This window comes from Gracilinanus agilis, chromosome 4 (assembly GCF_016433145.1).
Source record: "Gracilinanus agilis isolate LMUSP501 chromosome 4, AgileGrace, whole genome shotgun sequence".
Classification (NCBI taxonomy): domain Eukaryota; kingdom Metazoa; phylum Chordata; class Mammalia; order Didelphimorphia; family Didelphidae; genus Gracilinanus; species Gracilinanus agilis.
Window position 1 is genome coordinate 78,502,426 of NC_058133.1, and position 22,144 is coordinate 78,524,569.

Consider the following 22,144-nt stretch of genomic DNA (forward strand, 5'->3'; position numbering starts at 1 on the left):
ATATATATATATATATATATGATGTTTACATATATATAAATATGGAAGTATACATATATACTTACATATTTATTTATTTAAATAGTGCTTTCTGGAAACCAAGGACATGAAAGCCCTTATCTTAGCACATTAGATGATAATTCTATTACATCTCTAATCCTAGGAGACCATTCTTCAGTTTTCTGAAGTGATTGCAATGTCTTTCAAATCTTTCTTTTTCTCTATAATGTAATCAGAAGGATTTGGCCAATTTAAAGACTTAATGACAATGAATTAGACTGAGATCAATACTTAATAAAACGTAAGCAAATTTTTCTTCTTTTTTCCTAGAATCTCTCTTTCTCTTTTTTATGTCACTATAAACCTTGGTAATAACTCTTTCTATGCCATCTTGTGTACCAGCTGTGTCTTGGATCTCTATTAAAAATGTTGTTTCTTTAAAATAAAAAGTTTTTTAAGTTACAAAAACTAAAGTGAAACAAATAAACCCAAGAAGTTGAACTCCATAAAAGAAATTCAAAATCTAGTGAAATGTTACAAAAAGAGTAAAAATACTCAATGGATTGACTCTCTATGAAGAGCGCTAGAATCATAAGAAAATGGCCACAAGGGGGAAGCAGAGTGTTAGAAATGGGGAAAGAGGATGCATAGTGTGGTTTTACTTTCATGATATGGTTCATTCAAGGATGCTGCTTCCAAGAATCCAGGTTTGCTTCAAAGGCCAATTATCCTGCTGTAAGAGAGGAGAGAAAGCTGAAAAACATAACTGAGGATGCTCCAGTTTTCATAAAGGCCAAAATCTTAAGGACAGCCTTGTAGATGGACTCCCCAATTTATAAGTTAAAGACTTCTGTACTGGACATCCCATTTTTCCTAGGCTCAGCCATTTTAACCAGTTTGCTGTCAATATAGGATGTTAGTAAATCTCTTCTTGATTCAAGTTTAGTGTTTGAATCAAGAAGAGATTTACTAACATTGGTACGAGCTACATGATAAGGGGAATTCTCAAAATCTCTCTGAGACTCATTTTCCTCATCTGTAAAATGGAGAGGAAAATCATTTCAGTGCCTACCTTGTTGTCATCGGTCATTAGTACATGTAGAGCTATAAATGACTTTAGAGGCTAATACAGTTCCTTCCTTTTATAGATGAGAAACGTGAGATCCATAGAAGGGAAGTGATTTATCTAAGATTAGTCATATTATAAGTAACATAGGCAAGGATTGAACTTCGGTCCTCTTGATACCATCCCATACTACCTTTTGTCAAATCCTTTGATAACCTTAAAAATTTATAGAAATAGGGCAGCTGCGGGGCAAAATCAATAGAGAGCCAGGTCTGATGTCAGGAATACCTCATTTTAAATCCAGCCTAAGATACTTCCTAGCTGTGTGACCTTGGGAAAGTCACTCTACCTTGTTTGGCCTCAGTTTCCTCATCTATAAAATGAGCTGGAGAAGAAAATGGTAAATCCCAGTATCTTTGCCATGAAAACCCCAAATGGGGTCAGGAAGAGTCAGGCATGACTGAAATGACTGAAATGACTGAACAACAGAAATGACTTATTACATCCACCATTCCCCTATTGATGTCCATATCACAAATGTCAGAGAACATAAGGTTATACCGGTGATCAAGACCACTGAGAATTTCCCTCAAATTAAATAAACCAGGCAGCTAGCATGGCACATTTATGCATTTGGATCTCTTGTTCTGAGCAAAATCAACAACAAATGACTCATTGATGCCTTTCACAACTCACTAAGTATCATTCATGTCCTATTTTTCTTCCTCCTTTCCCTCTCAAGCACATTCATCAGCCTACTGAATTCTTCATTCTTTACCACCACAGATTACTTTAGTTTCCTTTTCTGTATAATGGGAGAGTTAGAGGAGAAAAAATAAATTTAAGTAGATTTTCTCTAATGTCCCTTCCTACTCTAAGTCCTCTTATCTGATCCTGTGATTACTGGTCCCAAAACCTTTGGAAAAAAGATTCCCACCAGTGTCTGAGGCTATACCCAGTACCAGTAATATCTAAACTTGGGGTATTTTTATATAATCTAACCAAAAGAACAATTTAATGTGAGTGAGCTATGTCTCAAAGCCACATAATTCAATACAGAGAGATGAAAAATAATGAGAAAAAGGAAAGTGACAGCAGTGGAAATAAAAGAGTAAATTTTAAAGAAAAGAAAGGGTATAAAGAGGAAAAAAGAGAAAAGAGATGACAGAAAAAGAGCAAAGAGAAAAGAGAGAAAAACATGAGAGAGCAAGAAAGAAAAAGAGAAAAAAGAATAGAGGATTGAAGTTTCATGTATCTTTTTCCAATTTCTTATGTATATGAAAATGTTCACTTTATTTTGGTGTATATTATGTTTCAGAATGAAAAAAATCTAAATATTCTGCCAGCTTTAGAGGTGCTATCAAGTATCAACTATTGTGATCATTCCCACATTTGAAATCCCAGGTTTGCCAGGTTCAGCTCCTCTTTTATTTTAACTGTGCAAATACAGCCCAAGGAAGTCACAAATCATCTCCTCTGCCTTTACAGCATCCATTTCCCTCTATAAACATGCCCTTTATCTGGTGAGCAGACATTCATCTTTCATTTGATATCTTCTTGTGACATCCAAGCACCCAGCACATCTGTGAGCTCCCCCAGAATTTTCCAGATGCCCATCAGAGAGCAGCATGGACAAACAGCCCCTCCTCCCCTCATGTCCGAAGTCTTGTCCTTCCCATTCCCCTTTACCACCACCCCCATCCCCCCAATGCGGACACTTGAGACGAAAGGTCGCCATTTGGGGCTTTCATTTTATTTCACCAGAATGTAACATGCTGTCAAATTGGAAAGGAGGATCATGGGTTTCATTCACAGCTAGGAAACCGGCTCCAAATGTAAGAATAAATAAATAAACATAAATGTAAGCTGTGAAGAGCCCCTGAGCCTCCCTGAGGGGTTCCCAGCAGCCTCAGAGGTAGAATTGGGTGTAGAGGAGGAAAATCTGGCTGCTAGTTTGGAGAGGTCCTCCAGAGGAGGGGATTTGAAAATGACAAATAATAAATAACAATAACAACAGCAATAACAATAATAATAACAACAACCATATGCTAAATCAATGTCCTCTTACATTTAGATATTTTTCTCTGGAGGAGCTCCCATGGTGAAAAGGGTAGTGTTCATTTTTTTCCTGGATCAGAATTCTGTAGCCATCTCTGCCTGGGTGCCTACTTTGATTCTATCTCCGGTCTGGGTAACTGAGTGGCAGCCTCAGGGAGGAATGCATTTGTTCAGAAATGTCGGAATGAAAGGACAGGTGTTGATTCTTTTAGAGGTCCTGCCTCCTGTCCTCTGACCCTGTCCCCATCCCCTCTGTGCCCTATCCTTTGAGCTAGGGTCTTTCCCAAACTCTACAAAAAGCCTCAACTCTGGCTTAAGGTAACTCTGGTTCACATTCTGCCATGTTTTGCCCAGTGATTTGTAATTCCCAACCCAAGGCCAAAAGCCAGATCCAACAGCTGCTTTCACCATCTTCTGTCAAATTAAGTGGAAATATGATAGTCGGGAGACCTAACTCTCATTTCATTCTGGTTTTTATGCCAATTCTGTTCTAGCAAAGGTTATGAGAGGACCTAAGAAATTGCTTTTCCATTAAAAAAAGTTTCCTAGGTAGAACTTAATTACTGACTCAAGGATGTTTTCAACAAGGTCCAGAACTATCTGGGTTGACTATAGGCATAGTTCCTCATATGAACTCTTTCTTCCAGTGGCGCTTCAACATTCCACTACTGACCTTGATGGCATTACTTCTTCCCTATCAGTTACTCTGCTGATACCACCTCTTTCTGGTTCATTCATTGGCTGTTGGATCTGGCTTCCTACCTGTTGGCCCTTAGCTACAGGTAGGGAAGATATAAACACCGGTACAATAGGCAGAACTCTTGGGTAAGTGGTAAGTGAGAGCAGAATGGGGCAATTCCTTTCCCAGCATATAATAGTGGTCCCTTCCTTGCCCAGACCACCGCTAGCCTGGAAAGTATGAGCAAACTGATCAATGGGTAAACCACCTATCTTGTTCTTCTGCCCTTTATGTCTTCCCATTTTCAGGTTTCCATTTATACCCATTTCCCTCAAAGACTGACCATCCCAAGAACCCTCATTTGTCCCAGTAAGAATGAAAGGAGCCAATGGGATCTATTGACCAGATGCATCCTTTGTTCCTTTTGGCTCCCTCCCACAGTGGGAGCAGGGGGGAGAGGATTCCCTTTGTCAACAGTTGAGTCTGAAATGTTTCAGGAGAGTCAGAGTCCAGGATGTGAGGCTCCAATTACTTTTTCTCTCTGTGTCCTTTCCAATTGCTGAACAGCTCCTGCCTCCCCCAGAGAGCTGCCCCATCCAGAGGTGTGACTGCAGCCAGGAGGCTCAGGTGTGTGAACATTCTCCAACATGGCGGATGGGCTGGGAGGGAGAAGCCGAACAGGCCTGTTCTACGAGGTCTCTGTATGCTGCGGATTTCAGGAATCGAGGGTAGGAGTCCTTCTCCATCAGGGTGTGGGTTTTCCCTTGAGCCTCATCAAAGCACGTAGTCGTGGCTTCTTGCAGGTTCTTCCGGGTGAGCTCTCTGGTTTCATGGTCGATGTTTACCTGGGGAGAAAAAGGGAAGAGTTGTCACACTGGGCACAGGGAAAGGATGCTCTCCTGGAGGACTGCTGGAAGCAGTGGGAGCCAGAGAAAAGCACCCAGGAATCATTGAGAGACCTGGGAATCCAATCTTAATTTTCATTAACTAGTTCTATGAATTCTGACAACTCAGTAACAGAAATAGCAGTAACAATTGGCACTTACAGAGCATCTTATAGCCTTTATGTATATTATCTCATTTGAGCCTCATGACAATGCTGTAATAAAGGTGTTTTGGTTATTGTCATCCCTATTTTACAGATGAGGAAAGAGGATCAGAGAGATCAATGACTGGTCCAAGGTCAGAAGTAGGATTTGAATCCAGTCTTTCTAACTCCATGTCTAGCATTCTGTTCTCAATATTGTGTTTGGAGTCAAAAGAACTGAAGTTGGAATCCTGTCTCTTATAATAACCAGCTGTGAACTAATTGCTTCACCTCTCTAATTTGTTTCCTCATCTGTAAATTGGGAGTAATACCTATACCATCTGTAAATTGGGAATAATAATAACTACACCCTACCTCACAAAGATGTTGTGAGGATTAAATGAAACAACTTAGCCAACCATAGGGAGCTAGGTGGCACAGTGAATAGAGGGCACTAGTTGAGTTCAAGTCTAGCCTCAGACATTTACCAGCTGTGTGACCTTGGGCAAGTCACTTAATCCTGTTTGCCTCAGTTTCCTCATCTGTAAAATGAGCCAGAGAAGGAAATAGCCAACCATTCCAGAATCTTTGCTAAGAAAACCTCAAATGGGGTTGTGAAGAGTCAGACACAACCGAAAGTGACCAAACAACAAAAATCCAAACATGCTTAGCTTCTGTGCTTATGTCTACACTTCGAAAACAAAGATTTAGAACTATTATTTCTGTTGTCCTTCCTCAAAGGGTTCTTGTGAAAATCCAGTTAAGGATGGCTATTTGAAAAGCACCTCAACTCCCTGAGTTCAGACCCAGACCCTACTAAGTCACTGACTCTGGACCTATATAAAGCACAAATAATCAACCTGGTGGGACAAGGGCAAAAAGTGGATGATCCCTGGACCATCTCAATCAACTGACCTCTTTGGGAGCATCACTGCAGATGAATTCGTCAAAGATTCTTTGCGCCCTGGAGGCCAACTTGGCAGCTGACTGGATTTTCTTGAACTCCTCACAGGCCAGCCAGAATTCCAAATTCTCCTCACTGAACTCGGTCTTTAGGAAGGCCCGGAATGCAGCTACACCATCTGCAATAGGGAAAGGAAAAGTATTAAAAGAGGTCAGGTTAAGGGATGGAAGAAAAGGAGAATGAGACAATAACTACATTAGTATATGTAATTTTCTCTGGGCTGGCACTGTGTACTTGATGTTTTGAACAAAAGATGAGTTCCTCTGGCTCCTTTTTGCCATGGCCTGCCCCCACTGCCATTAATCTAAGGATCTCAGCACCCAGTACAATGAATCTGAAACACATCACATGCATACCCATGTGGCAAAAGGATATGCCATGATATAGACAGGATCATACTTACTTTTGCTGCTCAGTAACTGGTTAAAGGACTCCTTCCATCCTAACACATCTTCTGGAACAAGTCTGTGGAAAAGAAATCAAGATGTTTTAAAAACACACCCACAAAACTAATTTCCTACCACAGTCCTAGCCAGACCTCTGGTAGGCAGTCAGATACTTTCATAGATTCACTCAATAGTTCCTGGGTCTATTCCAGAAGATGAATTTCTTAAGAGTAAAAATTAATTTTTCTTGGTCTTTGAATCACTAGTATTTTTGCACAAAATGGATGTTGTTATTTTTTTAATTGAATCCTACTCATAGGTTTCTGGCTTCATCACAAATGTCATCAGAGTAAGAAATAAGGGAAAGACCAGAAGACCAGAGGAAAATCTAGAGCTTATCTAGAATCTAAGGAAAGAACTCTATTCTAAGGCATTCTATTTATTTCCAATCAAAAGAACCTCCATTTCCCAGTACCACTGATATAGCCTCTTCCACACATATCCCAAAGGTAATTTTTTTTAGCCATCTAGAAGTAGAATCATTTTTAAATCTCACCAGGGCTTTGGTCTTTCTCCTGATTCTAGCTATAGATATAGTGTATAGTTTCAGTGAGAGAGTCTACCAACATGGCAGATTCAGCATTGGGTACATCTATGGACCATAACTCAATGTACCACACATGAAATCACCCAGCGACCAATCAGACACAGGAATTTAGTGATATGTTTTACTGAAAAATTTAGGGAAGGGTATGCTCAAGATCTCCTTTAATTTCCTAGTTCCTTCTTTTCTCCCCCTCCTTCACTCTCTCACTTTCATACTTTTTGTTCACTTCTATTTAAGGCTCTGGTTTGCCACCAACTCACTCTCCCTCCTAAGAGACAGTTATTCATGTTCAATAGAACTTACTTCTCTTTGCTATGTTTGTTGCCCTTCTCAAACTTGCTGACGCTCCCACTCTCAGTCCCCAATTCCGATTTATGAAGGAAGATTCCAAGACGGGTCTTGAACTCTTTGGCTCTGGAAGACAAAGAAAAAACATCCAAGGATTATCAGAGGAACCAAGGAAGAAAGAGAACCAAGCTCTCAACTCAAGAGGCTTGTCTCTCTCCAATATAACAGTAGAGAGAGTTATGATAGCCTAAGAAAGAAAGAAATCATCCTTTAGCTGGTAGTATTTAAAATCTAAAGAAAATTGACTTTCATTGCTGTTGGAGATGTGACAACTCGGCTCCTGCCAAAAATCCCTTTACTGTCATTAATACTAAGAAAATAATGTTTAAGCTCATCCTAGGAAGAGCTTATATACTCTGATCTGAGTGTTTATGAAATTGCATTTGTATTATTCAATGCTTCAAAAAGATCTCTGTGTGTATAATTTGAGGGGAATGTTTCAGGAGGAGTAGAAGAAATGTAGGGAAACTAAATCTTTGATTTCACTGTCATAGAAAACTCCCAGTAAGAAAATTTCCTCTACCAATGAAAATAAAGAACTCCCTCAGACTGAGATTTAGAATTTTCTGGAAGCACCAAAAAAGAATAAATGATTTGAGGATCATATTGCCAATACATGTTAAGATGGCATTTGAAGCCAGGTCTTCCTGACCAAGCAAGGCCAGCACCGAGCTATGCTGCTTTTTTGTATCTGTTATATGTATATAAAATAATTATATATGTGTATATACATACATACATATATCTGTATTCATGTGTATGTGGAGAGAGAGACAGAGAAAGAGAGAGAGATTTATATTAAAGTCACACAAACTCCTGAACCTCTCTGCCCCAATGCACTTCTGAGTGTTCTCCCACTTTGGGTGTTTGGGGAACAATGTAAGATTCTTATCTATTATACTTTCACCTTCCACCTTTTGTTCTTATTCTCTTTCCTCCCAGCTACCAGTCCCAACAGGACAGCTGGGTGCAGCAAGCTCTTTGGAGTAGCTCCCTGAGAATTAGCATGCTACCAGTTGCTGTTGGTAGCTAGGAATGTAATCCTTTCTTCTCTACCCTTTACCCCTTTCACTAATAACAGAAAAGTTACACACAGGATCGTTTGGGGCTGGGATCATAAGAATTCCAATTCATGGGAATAAAAACCAAATCTCTTAGGAAAGCTGAAAATGACAGCCTCCAGGAGGATTGGCATTTGAGACCAACTTTCTCTATAGTTCTCATAATGTCATGTCCAATGGTTGCCTTAGAAGAGCTACAGAAACAAGGATGAACAATTCTCTGCTTCTCTGCATCCCGTACATCTCCCCCTGCCCCAGAGGCTCCCAAACGTTTTGTGTCTCTTCACTCCTCCCTATAGCGTCTGAGAGCATCAGAAGAGGCAGTCTCCTGTTCTCTCCCATCTCATGCGCCTCCTCCCTCCCAATCTACAAGGCAGTAGGTGCCCCTCACTCCCTCTTTTACTGTGAAGTGACAGTGGACTGAGTCCAGCTATTAGTCCCAACACTGCCTCTAACGTCGCTGTGAGGTCCAGAACCAGTCCCTTTGCTTTTCTGGGCTTCATTTTCCTCACCTGTAAAATGAAATTTAACTAGGCGATGGGCACGGTTCTGGAGGCAGCTCTAGCACACCCCATTACTGTTTCCCCCTAATTACTTGGGCCACTTTAGGCAACCGAACAGCCGGTGCCAACTCTGCAAACGCCGCTTACCTTTCCAGACAGGTGCTGGGGAATGCAGAGAGTGTCCGACACATCCTAGCAGACGACAGGCAACAGGCTGGGGAGTGAATGGTGGCAGCCTTCTGACCCGTTTTCCCAGAGTCAGCCTTGTAGTAGCAGTAACAGCCGCAGGAGGAGGGCGTCAGCTACACTCTGGTGTTTAATAGACTGATATGCTGCGGGCGAGAAGCCGCGGCTTTATATTATTGCACAGGGCGGGAGGAGGGGAGGAGGGGAAAAGAGGAAAGGAGGGGACAGTGGGCTCTGGGCTCTGAGCTCTGACCAATAGGAAGGGCCGTCCGACCGGGCTCTGACAACGTGAAAGGAAGATTGCCTCTCCTCAGTAATAACGGGAAGGAGAGGGAGGAGGGGGTCACTAGGGTGAGAAACCCAAGCTGGGGCTCAGACAATATCCCTTGCAAATCACTTTCCCAGCTAGTGGTTGGATAATGGGACCAACAGAATGACCCCCCCCCCCCCCCCCGTGAATGAAATCTTCCAAGGAGGGGCCGGGAGGGGAAGGAAGACTATAGAGACAGAGGCTGCGCTGGGAGTTGTGCTAGACTCAGGGTTTAGGAGGAAGAAAGAGCCCTCCATCATTTGGCAAAATAACAGGAAATCGTTTGGCATTGTGGAGTGGCCAGGGTGTTCATGGGAGCTCTTCAGCATGGCTCACTGGAAAGTCCGACATTGTAAACACTTCAAGGGCAAGGACCCACGCTGCTTCTCTCCTTTAATATCGTGCCCAGTCCAGTGCACTGTATTCTCTGGGGGCCTGGAACACAAAAGTGCTTGATGTTGGTTAATCGAATTGACTCCTAGATGGATTATGTCACCCCCCTAGCAATAAACTCTAATAGCTCCCAAGATCAACTATAATTCCTATTTGGTTGTTTTTGTTTTGAAAACCCTTACCTTCCACCATAGAATCAATACTAAGTATTGGTTCCAAGGCAGAAGAGCTGTCAGGGCTAGGCAATGAGGGCCAAGTGATTTGCCCAGGGTCACACAGCTATCTATTTGGTTTTTAAAACCCTCCATAACCTGGCCCCAACCTACCTTTCTAGCCTTATTATATGTTACTCTCCTCCACACACTTTCTGGCCAAGCCAAACGGACTTTTTTGCTGTTCCTCATACATGATTATCTTCCATCTCCAATCCATTATACTAGCTGTATCCAGTGTTTGGAATGTATTCCCTCATCACCTTATCTTTCAGGATCCCCCCTTTCCTTTAAAACTCAGCTTGAGCTGCCATCCACAGCACCCCCACACACACTCAAATTACCTTGTATTTTATTTATTTATGCTTTTGTTGTCTTCCCAAAGGAAAGTGAACAGAAAGTGAGACAGAAGCAGTTTCACTTTTGTCTTTGTATACCCAGCATCTAGCCCAGTGCCTGATGCATTTAGGAAGTGCCTAATGTGTGATTCTTAATTTATTGATTGATGAAATGTTAGAGCTGGAAGAGACCTGAGAGATCATCTCCTCCACAGTTGAAGGAATAGGGTCAGAAATAAAAAGACTTGGCCAAGGTTGAGAGTATTCAGTCATTACACATTTATTAAGCACCTACTGTGTGCCAGACACTAGATTCAATCCCTGGTCCTCTGAGCCCAGGCCAGTGTTTTTCTACTGCACTATCCTACTATCTGCAAAATTTCCACTTAGGGTTGAGTAGGATATTCCTCTCCCCACTCCCACCTCCATTCCATTCTGGGATTTAACCTGGATCAGTTACACTATTATTCCCTTAGTTTAGCCATCTGTAAAATAAAAGCAATAATCTATTTAATTCCCTCCCCCTCAGAACTTAGTTTTGTACCCCCTAGGGTTGCCCCCCTCTGTTTTCACCTCACAGAAGGATGTCTTAAGGATAAAGGAGACACCAAGGGGGTAAACATTTTTAGTTTATTGGAACAATAGTGCTTTGTAAAGGCACAATGTTTTATTCAGTTCATGGAGGAGTATCTAGGGGGCAGAGAAGAAAATATTGTATTGCAAAGTGTTAGCCCAAGCCTACAGTTAGATGCCTTTCTGCATACTGCCTGCTCCATTCTGTTATATGTTTAGGGCCAAGGAAGGAAGAGAAAAACCAAATGGAATAATCAGCAGCAAAAGCTAATATTTGCAAAGAGCTTTACAAACATTATCACATTTGATCCCCATGACAACCATGTGAGGTGGGTGCTATTATGATCCCCATTCTACAGATGAGGAAACTGAGGCTTAAAGAAGCCAAGTGATTTCCTAAAGTTATGAAATAATAGGGGTTAAGATTTGAACTCCGGTCTTCCTAATTCCAAGTCCAAAACTATCTAGTGTGCCAGCTAAACAAAAAAGAATAAGTAGGTAAGAAAAATGGAAAGATTGAAAAAGGAAAAAGTGTCAAAATAGAAATAAGGACAAGGGGGGAAGCAAAAAAAAAAGATGAAGAGGAAAGTCAGGGAAAAATAAGGGAGAAGAAAAAATGGAAGTGTGAGATTGGCCATTATCAGAGCAACAAGTGGGAAAGATTTCCTCTTCTAAAAGCAGCTTCCATTAGATTGTAAACTTCTTGAGGGCAGGGATTGTCTTTTCCCTCTTTTTGTATTCTGGGTGCTTAGCACATACCTTGGGAAATGATGATGAACATTCAAGAGACCATGTGCTGTGCCCTGCCACTCCCCAGAGACCAAGTGCCCCCCATCACCTTACCCCAGACAAGAGAGGGAAGAAGCACTCCTATTAGGCTGCTGGGCATATGAAGTAAGGAATGTCCTTAGGTGTGCATGAGGAGGGAGAAGGGAGCAGCTCAACCTGAGTCCCTCTGCTTTTCTAGTAATGAACTCTGACTGGCAATGGTTTGTGTACCCACAGAAAGGGCTCTGTGTGTCCTCTCTGGCACACATGCCATAGGTTCACCATCATGGACCTATGGCATAGGTGCTTAATAAATAAACATTCATTGACTGGGGTGCTTTCTGAAAGAACCTACCCTCAAATTCCCCTGAAACAGTTAAAGTGGTCAAATATAGAAATATGTCAATGGCACCTCTTCAGCCTAGGAGTGCTGTCCAAAGGCAAAAAACAAGCAGCCTTCTTTCATAGCTGTTCTCACCCCTTGAATTAGTCCAGAGCTAGGGTGGTTGGGGTGAGAGGAGTAGAAATGGGGCTGGAGAGCATTATCTTTGAAAGGAGGGGAAAAAAACAGGGGTAATGTAATTGAATAAAAAAGACTACTATGATATAATATGCAACCCTTTATATATAAAGACAGTTTCTCTTTTTTTAAAAAACCCTTACTTTCTGTCTTAGAATTTATAGTGAGTATGGATTCCAAGGCAGGAAAGTGGTAAGGGCTGGTAAGCAATTGGGGATAAGAGATTTGCCCAGGGTCACACAGCTAGGAAGTGTAGGCACCTAGCTTCCCCTAAAACCATTAGAAGGGATTATGATTTGACTTGTTGCCTTTTAGACACACAGCCTTATTCCCAATGAGTAAAGATATGCATTTACGAAACATCTGGAACAATGGCATTAGGGCTGTAGTTATTTGTTATAGGAAAGTCTGTTACCCTGCGATAGTTGTCCTCCATGTGGAATAAACCAGTTTCTACAAGGATCAAATCTTTATCCTTGTTTTCATTATCACTATGCCCAAGCCAACTAAATTAATTAGGTCATGTATGGTTTGAGAATATAACACTTTGTATGTATCTAGAGCCTTCTGAGATGCTCAGAAAACCATACACATATGTATTCCGCCCTACCCTCAGGAGTCCAACAAAGACTAGATCCCAGTTTTGCAGATGAGAAAACAGGGGCACTTGACACTGACAGAACTGGGACCTGGAGCGAGATCCCCTAGATCCCTAGACTAGTGTTCCTTCCCACTAAAAGAGAGCAAGAGAAAGAAATACAGATTGACAGTTGGGTGAACAAGGCACATTCATCCAAGGACACAGAGCTCAAGGATTTGGAGGTGAAGAGCTCTCTCTGAGTTCAGCCTTTCTGTTGCCATAGTTACCTCTTCAGTTTCCAGGCAGAAACTTTTTGAAGTTTGCAACGATCAGTTTTCTTCACTCAGCAGGATCTCCTCCACAAGTGTCCTAGTGGCCAGTTAAGTCTCCCATGGACAAAAAGTGACTTTGATACAAAATGATCCAGTCCTCCCCAAAGTCACACAGTCCTAGTTGGGTTGTCCTCTCTTTAGAGGAAGCAGAGGTACAGAGAGTGGGGTGGTGGTGGTCAACCCGCCCATCCAAACTGGCACGACTAGATGGAAGCAGTCAAGGTGAGGCTTTCACTTTCTATTTTCTAGGCAGTTAGCCGGCTGTGTGACTTCCCTCATCTTTCCAGAGAAATCAAGCTCATCATTCCTCCTTTCTGCTTCCTGCAACACCTCCACTGATGACTCGGAAGCCAAAATGAGTTTCCTAATCTCTAATTTGACCACTGCTCCTCCAAGATAATCCCACCAACAGTTCAAATTGACAGGGGGAAGGGAATAATATATTTATACTATGTGCCAGGCATTGTTCTAAGCTCTTTTTTTAAAGCCCTACATTTTGTCTTAGAATCAATACTGTATATTAGTTCCAAGACAGAAGAGTGGCAAAGGCTAGGCAATGGAGGTTAAGTGACTCATCCAGGGTCACACAGCTAGGAAGTGTCTGAGGTCACATTTGAACCCAGGACCTTCCATCTCTAGACCTGGTTCTCAATCTATTGAGCCACCCAGCCACCACCCTAAACAGTATTCTTGTCACAGAGAGAATGCTGAGAAGGGGCTGGTTACTGGAAATGTCTTAATGAAAACAGGGGACATAGTGGGATTTGAAGGATGGGTAGATGGAAAAGAAGGGAGAGACACCTCCCAAAAAAAAAGCAAGGGATGGAAATGAAAGAATAGAGAGAAAAACCAGCAAAGCTGTGGCAAAAGGGAGACAAGGAAGAAGCAGAAGCAGATCACAGAGGACTTTGCAAGCCAAGAAAAGGAATTTAGACTTGAAGTATTAGAAGCCATGAAAGGTTCAACAACTATACCAAACTGTGAGGGGAAACAGCCCAGACAACAGGGGCAGCATTAAAACGGAGACTCTAGTAGGACAGGGAATCAGAGATGGCCATAAATACAAGTAAAAGAGGCTTTTGCTGAGGCAGTGTGTGCCTTCCCCCTACAAATGACTTTCCCATATATCTTATTTCTCTCTCATCTAATAATGCCCATGTCCCCTTTGTCCCATCTCCTCTCTCTTCACCCCCCATTATCAATCTAGTGCAAACTCTTGAAAGCAGAGACTTCTGCTTTTAGAACCTCAGTGTCTTTCACAATGTTAGGCACATAGTAGGCACTTCATAAATGCTTGCTAAGTTGAACTGGATCATTAAGCTGACATCCTCCCACCTCCTTCCCAGAACTATGGTGAATGAGATCAACTTCACTCTGCCATCCCTGACTGAGGGCAACCCCAGAGAGTTGGCATGGTTCAGCTTATTCTTTTCCCTGATCTTCACTCCAGAGCAATGGGTGCCCCATGCCCTGACTGTTACTACTATTGTCTCTAATCACCCCAATTTTCCTCCCTCTCATGTCAGGGAAAACATGAATCTTTTCCCCTTTGATGGTTTTAAACCTCAGGCAACAACTTCATGTTCTCCTTAGCATTCTTTTTTTTAAACCCTTACCTTCTCTCTTAGAATCAATATTGTGTATTAGTTCCGAGGCAGAAGAGCTGTAAGGGCTAAGCAATGGGGGTTCGGTGACCTGCCCAGGGTCACACAGCCAGAAAGTATTTGAGGCTAGATTTGAACCCAGGACCTGGCTCTCAATTTACTGAGCCACTTAGATTCCCCTCTCTGCAGCGTTCTGAGTCACTGCTAGGAGCCCCATCTGAGGGGAGGAAAGATGAGGATTCTATATAAAGATGAGTCAACAACTTCATCCAATCTTTTTTTTTCTTTTTTCTTTTTTTTTTTAAACCCTTAACTTCTGTGTATTGGCTCCAAGGCAGAAGAGTGATAAGGGTGGGCAATGGGAGTCAAGTGACTTGCCCAGGGTCACACAGCTGGGAAGTGTCTGAGGCCAGATTTGAACCAAGGACCTCCCATCTCTAGGCCTGACTCTCAATCCACTGAGCTACCCAGCTGCCTCCCATCCAATCTGATGAGATGGAGGACTCTCAAGTTTTACCTTCAGCTGTGCCTCTGCCTGCTAAGATGCTCCAAGATTTTACCATCTGCCCTAGAGTCTCTCAGCGCTGTCAGGTTAACTATGTGACCTAAAGACCCTCTGAAGGAGTCCCTAGGTTATATAAATAGTTATGCATATGGAAAGGCTTCCCTCCTGCACTGTATTTCTGGGTCTTTCCATCTGTCTCACAACTAAACTTTCTTTTCTATGTTGACTTCTTAACTAGAGTATGAGTTCCTTGAGACAAGGGTCTATTTGATTTTTTAAACTTGTGTCCCTGGTTCTTAGCAAACTATTTAGCACATAGTAATTGCTTAATAGTGTTTTTTTTTCATCCATTCACTGATTTAAGAGTTCTGGGAATGGCTATTCTTACCAAAAGACATTTGATTCTAAACTAATTATATGACTTCTCCTTCTGCTTCCTTGTCTCTCACTTCCATTCTCTTCTCCCAAACCCTTCTTCTTCCCTCCATCTTCCTCTTTTGCCTTCTTTCATTCATATTTTCCATTCACTATCTCCGTCCTTAATCTTTCTGTCATCAATGACCCTGAACTTTTCTAAGTCTGCACTTCTCAATCTCCTGTACTGCCCACTGTTATTCCTAACCATTGCTCATGAGAATCATTTCTTCTCTTGAATTCCTTCCATTAATAGCTGGGCCATTATTTCCCATTTTCTTGTTATGTCTCTTCTACAAGGATTAAGTCAAGATTTGACTTCAGCTACAGTCCTTCCTCCTTTCTTTCCAGCTAAGTATATTTTATAGCCTGTTCTTATGAGTAAATGATACAGCTTTTTGGCACAGTAGATAGAGTGCCAGGCTTAGAGTCAAGAGGATATTTTCCTGAGTTCAAATCTGGCCTTGGGCATTTATTTGGGTGAAGAAACATGTTGAAAGAAAGAAAAGAAAGGAGGGAGGGATGGAAGAAGAGAAAGAAAAGAAGGTCCATAAAACATCTTTTTAAAAAACTGTACAGGCACAACTAGGGGGATCAGTGGATTGAGAGCCAGGCCCAGAGACAGGAGGTCCTGGGTTCAAATCTGGCCTAAGACACTTCCTAGCTGTGTGATCCTGGGCAAGTCACCTGACCTCATTTGCCTAGTCCTTACCACTCTTCTGCCTTAGAACCAATACACAGTATTTTAAGTAAGGGTTTAAAAAATTGTACAGAAAAGAAGAGAAAGAGGGCCAGAAAGAAGCACAGGTAAGCAGGACAGCTTTGAAAGCTACAGTTTGAATTTATAGAGGGTGTCTCCAAAGTTTTACTGCACTTTTAAGCTTAAGCTTTAGGTAAAAACTGCAGTAAGATTTTGGGGACACCCCATGTACTTAAAAAGAAAAGCAAACTCTATATCACGGAGCATTATATCTATATCATGGATCACATTATAATCCTCTTTTTTCTGTACTGTAATATAGAAATGTTCTTTTTATTTGACATTTGTTAAATTCAGAATAATCATTAAAGAGGGGGCAGCCAGGTAGCTCAGTGTATTGAGAGTCAGGCCTAGAGACGAGAGGTCCTAGGTTCAAATCTGGCTTCAGACACTTCCCAGCTGTGTGACCCTGGGCAAGTCACTTGACCCCCATTGCCTACCCTTACCATTCTTCTACCTTGGAGCCAATACACAGTATTGACTCCAAGATGGAAGGTAAGGGTTTTTAAAATAAAATAAAAATCTTTAAAGAATTTAAAGACCAACTCAAGGTGCTCCACTGGGCCCTGACTGAACCATACTCTCAACCACATCCTAGTCAGAACCCAAAGCCCTTGGCCAGCCACAGGGCCAGACTAGTTTCCCCATTGTCCTTGAACCTGGGCATGGTCAGGACCTGGGTCAGATTACCTTGGCATAGCCTGGTCTGACCTAGTCCAGCCCCTACCCCTGCCCTATTCCCTGAGTAAAAGTGGAATCAAAAAGCGCCTCCTCCCAGGGATGAGTGTTTCTGGTGAGAGACATTGCTAGGCACCCTATATTCTCCTCCTCCTTGGGGTCACTTGGAATCTGTCACATCAAACTGAGCAGGCTCAAAGTCAGTAGAGGGTTGTGATAGACACCAGTTGGTTCAAGAACTGAGGCCAATTTGGAAGCAATAGTGTCCATCTGGCAAGTACCAAATGCACCATCTCCCTGTGCCAACTTCCCCTTTCTCTCTCCTCTTCTCTCTCTGTCCCTTCTAGAGTCACCAAGAGCACCCCGTGCATAAAGAACATTCAGTGCACAGAGTTCTCCAATCAGTCACCATCCCTCCACCCTAATGTAAAGACAACATGCATTCATTAAGTGTTTAGTATGTGTCAGGGATGGTGCCAATCTCTGAGTATACAAAAAGGAGATGAAAATAGCCTTTCCACTTAGGAGAGGATTATAGAACAGATCTTGAGCTTTGGGGTGAAGCTCAGCACTGACTTAGTTCCATCACTGCTCTGGATTCTGACCTAGCTGCAGAGCCATTGACCACTTCCTGGCAGACCAATTCAGGTCTATTTTTTTTTTTTTCATTTCTTGTGAGTCAATTTGGTGTAGTAGGAAAAATGCTAGCTTTTGGAGTCAGAAGCTTCAAACCATAGGTCTGCCAAACATCCTCTACTTCTCTTGGAACATGTCACAACTTCTCCAAACCTCAGTTTACTCCTCTATAAAATAAGCAGATGGGACTTTTAAGATCCCTTCCAGTTCTAAATCAATCATCTTCTCTTTCCTCATCCAAAAGAGGGAGGAGTTTCCACGAGCTTACAGAGGAAGCAGATAAAACAGTGACAGCCTCAAAACCCAATTAACCCTGGGGTCATAAGAGCTAATGCTGGGTGTATATTTACATTACATATGTGTACTTAGTATGCTATGCACATGTGCTACTAACTGATTGGAATACATATAGGGATGGAGGGGTCTGGGATGAATGGGGGAAAGGTTGATGTGCCATGACATGAGGGTAAGAGGTGCTAGAGGGCAGGGAGTGATTTCTGGATTGTCCCATTTGGATATAAATTAGACTGGGACTTGGGAGCCTTGGTGCCCTATGCTGATTTCTCCAGTCAAGTGAGTCATCATGCCTCTTTCCCTATCTATAAAATCAACCTGGAAAAGAAAGACAGACAGAGGAAGGAAGGAAGGAAGGAAGGAAGGAAGGAAGGAAGAAAGAAAGAAAGAAAGAAAGAAAGAAAGAAAGAAAGAAAGAAAGAAAGAAAGAAAGAAAGAAAGAAAGAAAGAAAGAAAGGAGGGAGGGAGGGAGAGTCAGGAGAGAGAATGAAAAGAGTGAATAATGACAATTATAATAATAGAATACATTTGTATAGCCCTTGATAGTTATTTTTAGACTGGAGTAGTGGAAACAGTGCTGGACCAGGAGTCAGGAGACCATACGGTATTAGGATCCTGCCTCTCCCACCTACTAAGCATGTGACTATGGGCTAGTCATCCTCTCTCCTTCTATTTCTGCATCTACATAAGGGGGACCATAACACCAGCACTACCCTCTCTGGGTCATTAGCAAAGAAGCAATCCTGTAAACTTCCAAGTACTGTATACAAATGAGCCGTGACCAGTTATGTAATCCACATACATGCTAAGTGTTCACCTTTACATTGGCTGTGCTTCCAAGTTTATCGAGTACTCCTCTCATAACAATTTTGAGATATATAAACTTGACAGCTTACAGAGCACATTCTCAGCTTTTATCTAGATCCTCGCAACAACTCTATGAGGCAGGTGGTACAAGTGTTGTTGCTGCTGTTCCCATTATACAGGCGAACATTTTGTAAGTTTTCCATTTTTAAAAAGTTATTATATTCAAGGAGGAACATCTCCAGTGGCAAAGGTTGTCACTTATTCCCATGACACAAGGTTATAGTGAGTAGAAAAATCAAAATGAAAGGGAAAGACATAGAGGAAGATGGGAAAAGTCAGAGAGAGAGAGAGAGAGAGAGAGAGAGAGAGAGAGAGAGAGAGATGGAGTTTTCTAGGAAATGGTTCCACTGTACTAGTCAACTAAGGAACACCAACAGTGAATGCATTTATGAATTACAAGGAAACTTATCCTTCATTATAGTCCCTGAACACCCTAGCAAAGGGAGGGGTGAAATGATGTGGTATATGAAAGGCAGTGAGAGATGGACTAGAAAATGCATTAAACAGCCCAGAGTAAAGAATCTGGTTAGTTTTAGAAACATAAAGCAGCAGGCACATGGGGATTTAATGGCAGGACTGAGAGGCAGAGAAGGTAAATGAAATAAGGGCATGGGTGGCTCATTTACAGTCCCCCACAGATCACCAGCTCTTAGCAGAGCATCTGCCCTAGAAACAGCTCAGCTGTGCTGAACATAGGGCCATGGAGGGTGAGGGCAATGCTGAGTTCAAAGAAAGAAATGGATTCTTCTTAGTGGTTCCTGAATGCCTCTGAGCAATAAGAATAGGGGCTGCCAACAACCAACAACCAGTAACTCTGGCTATCACTACTGGGGGGCACTAACTCAAATTCTTAGCCTTCAACACCAGGGCAATGAGGGTGGAGGTAAAGGAGGGGATGAGATTGGTAAAAGTCATGTTCTGAGTCTACCCAAATCTCGTGAATCCCTAGCTGGAGGAGAGTTTCCCCCCCATTCTACAGAAGGTACTATCTCATAGCTCCCTCATTAAGAAGAGTTCTGCCAAACAGAATATCCCACAGAGATGGGGGATTTCAGAGTAAAGAGGAACCCAAGAAGCTTATCAAGACCAACCTCTATGAAAAAAAAAATCCTCTACAGCAGTGATATCAAATTCATATAGAAACAGGAATCACTAAAACATACATAAGGATCTTAATTTTTTTATTATTAATTAATTTCACTAATTTAGAATATTTTCCCATGGTTCCATGATTCATGTTCTTTCCCTCCCCTTCTCTTTCCCCACTCCCGGAATCAACGAGCAATTCCACTGGGTTTTCCATGTGTCAGTGTTCAAGACTTATTTCCATATTATTAATATTTGCAATAGAGAGATCATTTAGAGTCAGCATCCCTAATCATATCCCCATTGAACCACATACATAAGGATCTTGATGGGCCATATATTGACTTAGAAAAATACGTATTAATATTTATCTATGTTTTATTGTAGAACAACTAGGTGACCTAGAGGATGGCACATGGGGTTTGGACTCAGAAAGACTCATCTTTATGAGCTCACATCTGGCCTCAGACACCGTGTGTCTCTGGGTAAGTAACTTAACTGATTGCCTCAGTTTCCTCATCTATAAAATTAGCTGAAGAAAGAAAAGACAAACCATTTTAGTATCTGTGCCAAGTAAATCCCAACATGTGGTCACAAAGAGTAGAGCCTGACTGAAATAACTCAACAATAAAATGTTATATTGTGTTTTTATTTATTTTGTTAAATATTTCCCAATTACATTGGGCTGCCCCACATGTATGACATCTTTGCTCTACAATACAAGTAGAAAGTGAGAACTCAGCTTTTGTTTGAAGTCCTCCAGGGAGGATCTCCCTTTACTTTATGTGTCTGTCTGACTCACTCCATAGGAGATGTGGAGAGAATGAACAATAGATAAAGAAGGAGATGAGGTCTCCTAACCCTGGTCTGGATGTAGCTTGTAGAGGGAGACCCCAGAGCCATCTTTAACCTTATAGTCCCTGAGAGTTGAAAGTAAGACTCAAAACCTCTTTCATAGTTCTGAGTAGGCAATAGATTGCCATGTGAAGAGCTGAAGCATTTATTGAATGAGTAACACAACAGTGAGCTGGAAATTAGGAAACCCGAGCTCTAGAGCTCACCCCATGACTAACTAGCTGTGTGACTTGGAGCAAGTCTAACCTTGTCATTTCTCAGTTTCTTGGTCTGTAAAACAAGGACTTCCCCTTCCCTAGAGGCACCTAAATAGGGATCAAATGACCATTTGTCAAGGATGTTATAGACAGGCTTCAGGTTTCATGAAGGAACTGAAGGAGATCATTGTGCCCAAACTTCTGAGGAGCAAAATTTTGCTGCTTACATTTTCACATTAAAAATTATTATTATTAATAATAACATATTCTACAATATTTGAAAGTTTATAACATTTTCCTTGTAGTCACCCAGTGATCTAGATTGTACAAGGATTACTGTCATGCCTGTTTTACACGTGAGCTAATTGTGGGGCAAAGAACTGACTGTAATACACATCAGCACTCGGATTCAAATCCATGTCTCCTGACTCCAGGTCCAAAACTCCTTTCAGATTTCTCCCCATTCCACCCCCAATACAGCGGTCCCTTACTTCTTTAAACCTATGAACTTTTTTATAAACCCTTACCTTCCATCCTAGAATCAATACTGTGTATCTGTACCAAGGCAAAAAAGTGGTAAGGACTAGGCAATGGAGGTAAGTGACTTCCCCAGGATCACACAGCTAGTCAAATCTGAACCCAGGACCTCCTCTCTCTAGACCTGGCTCTCGGTCTACTGAGCCACCTAGCTGCCCCCAAACTTATAAATTTTTTAAAGTATCTTTTCACCTTTTTCTCTCCTACATTCTCTGTTCCAACCCCTGCCCCATCTTCCTCCTTCTCCCCTGCCCCCATTCACAGCCCCCTAAAACACAAAGAGTCATTGTGCCGAGACTCCAGAGGGGCAGGTGGTTCTGTAATAGAGAGCGCTGACATTTTACCATTATTCAGTATTTGCTTGGGTGAGGAAACACTGGATTAGATGGGTGACCTCTAAGTTCAATTATGATTCATGCCTGCCCTGCCGACCACACAGAGCTATTACTGCATGGGTCCAGTGAAATAATACCCATAATAAAGGATATCAAATGCAATCTCTTCTTTTTCATAGTATTATTAACATCTTACTTCATGATGGTAGGGAAGACCCTGGGTTCTCAAAGGAAAGCCATGCTAACTGAGCTTAAGTTTTGCCAATTAACTAGCACCAAACTGGACAGGCTGTGATTAAAGTGGAAAGAGCACTGATTGAATGTAAGGGTAAAAGGACCTGGTTCAAATCCCACCTCTGATTTTAGGAACTGGACAGGTGACTCAATTTCCCCGGGCCTCAGTTTCTTCATCTGTAAAATAAAATGTTGGACTAGGCAGCCCAACCTCAGTTTCTTCATCTATAA

At 41.9% G+C, this 22,144-nt stretch overlaps 1 protein-coding gene across 1 annotated transcript; it reads right to left on the reverse strand.

The window, feature by feature from the left end:
* Positions 1–2,799: 2,799 nt before the first annotated feature.
* On the reverse strand, positions 2,800–8,996 carry RGS16 (regulator of G protein signaling 16). Its single transcript, XM_044671709.1, has 5 exons — positions 8,847–8,996; positions 7,091–7,201; positions 6,198–6,259; positions 5,746–5,912; positions 2,800–4,648 (listed from the first exon to the last, which is right to left on the reverse strand). The coding sequence occupies exons 1-5, from the start codon at positions 8,888–8,890 to the stop codon at positions 4,427–4,429; spliced, it is 606 nt and encodes a 201-aa protein (XP_044527644.1). The 5' UTR covers positions 8,891–8,996; the 3' UTR covers positions 2,800–4,426.
* Between the last annotated feature and the right edge of the window lie 13,148 nt (positions 8,997–22,144).

Bases quoted from the DNA above. Each gene is read 5' to 3' on its own strand.
- RGS16 (XM_044671709.1), bottom strand. From the start codon at position 8,890: ATGTGTCGGACACTCTCTGCATTCCCCAGCACCTGTCTGGAAAG. The intron at 7,202-8,846 runs GTAAGCGGCGTT...TTTGTCTTCCAG, and splicing joins CCCAGCACCTGTCTGGAAAG to AGCCAAAGAGTTCAAGACCC. The intron at 5,913-6,197 runs GTAAGTATGATC...TCCCTATTGCAG, and splicing joins CCAGTTACTGAGCAGCAAAA to ATGGTGTAGCTGCATTCCGG.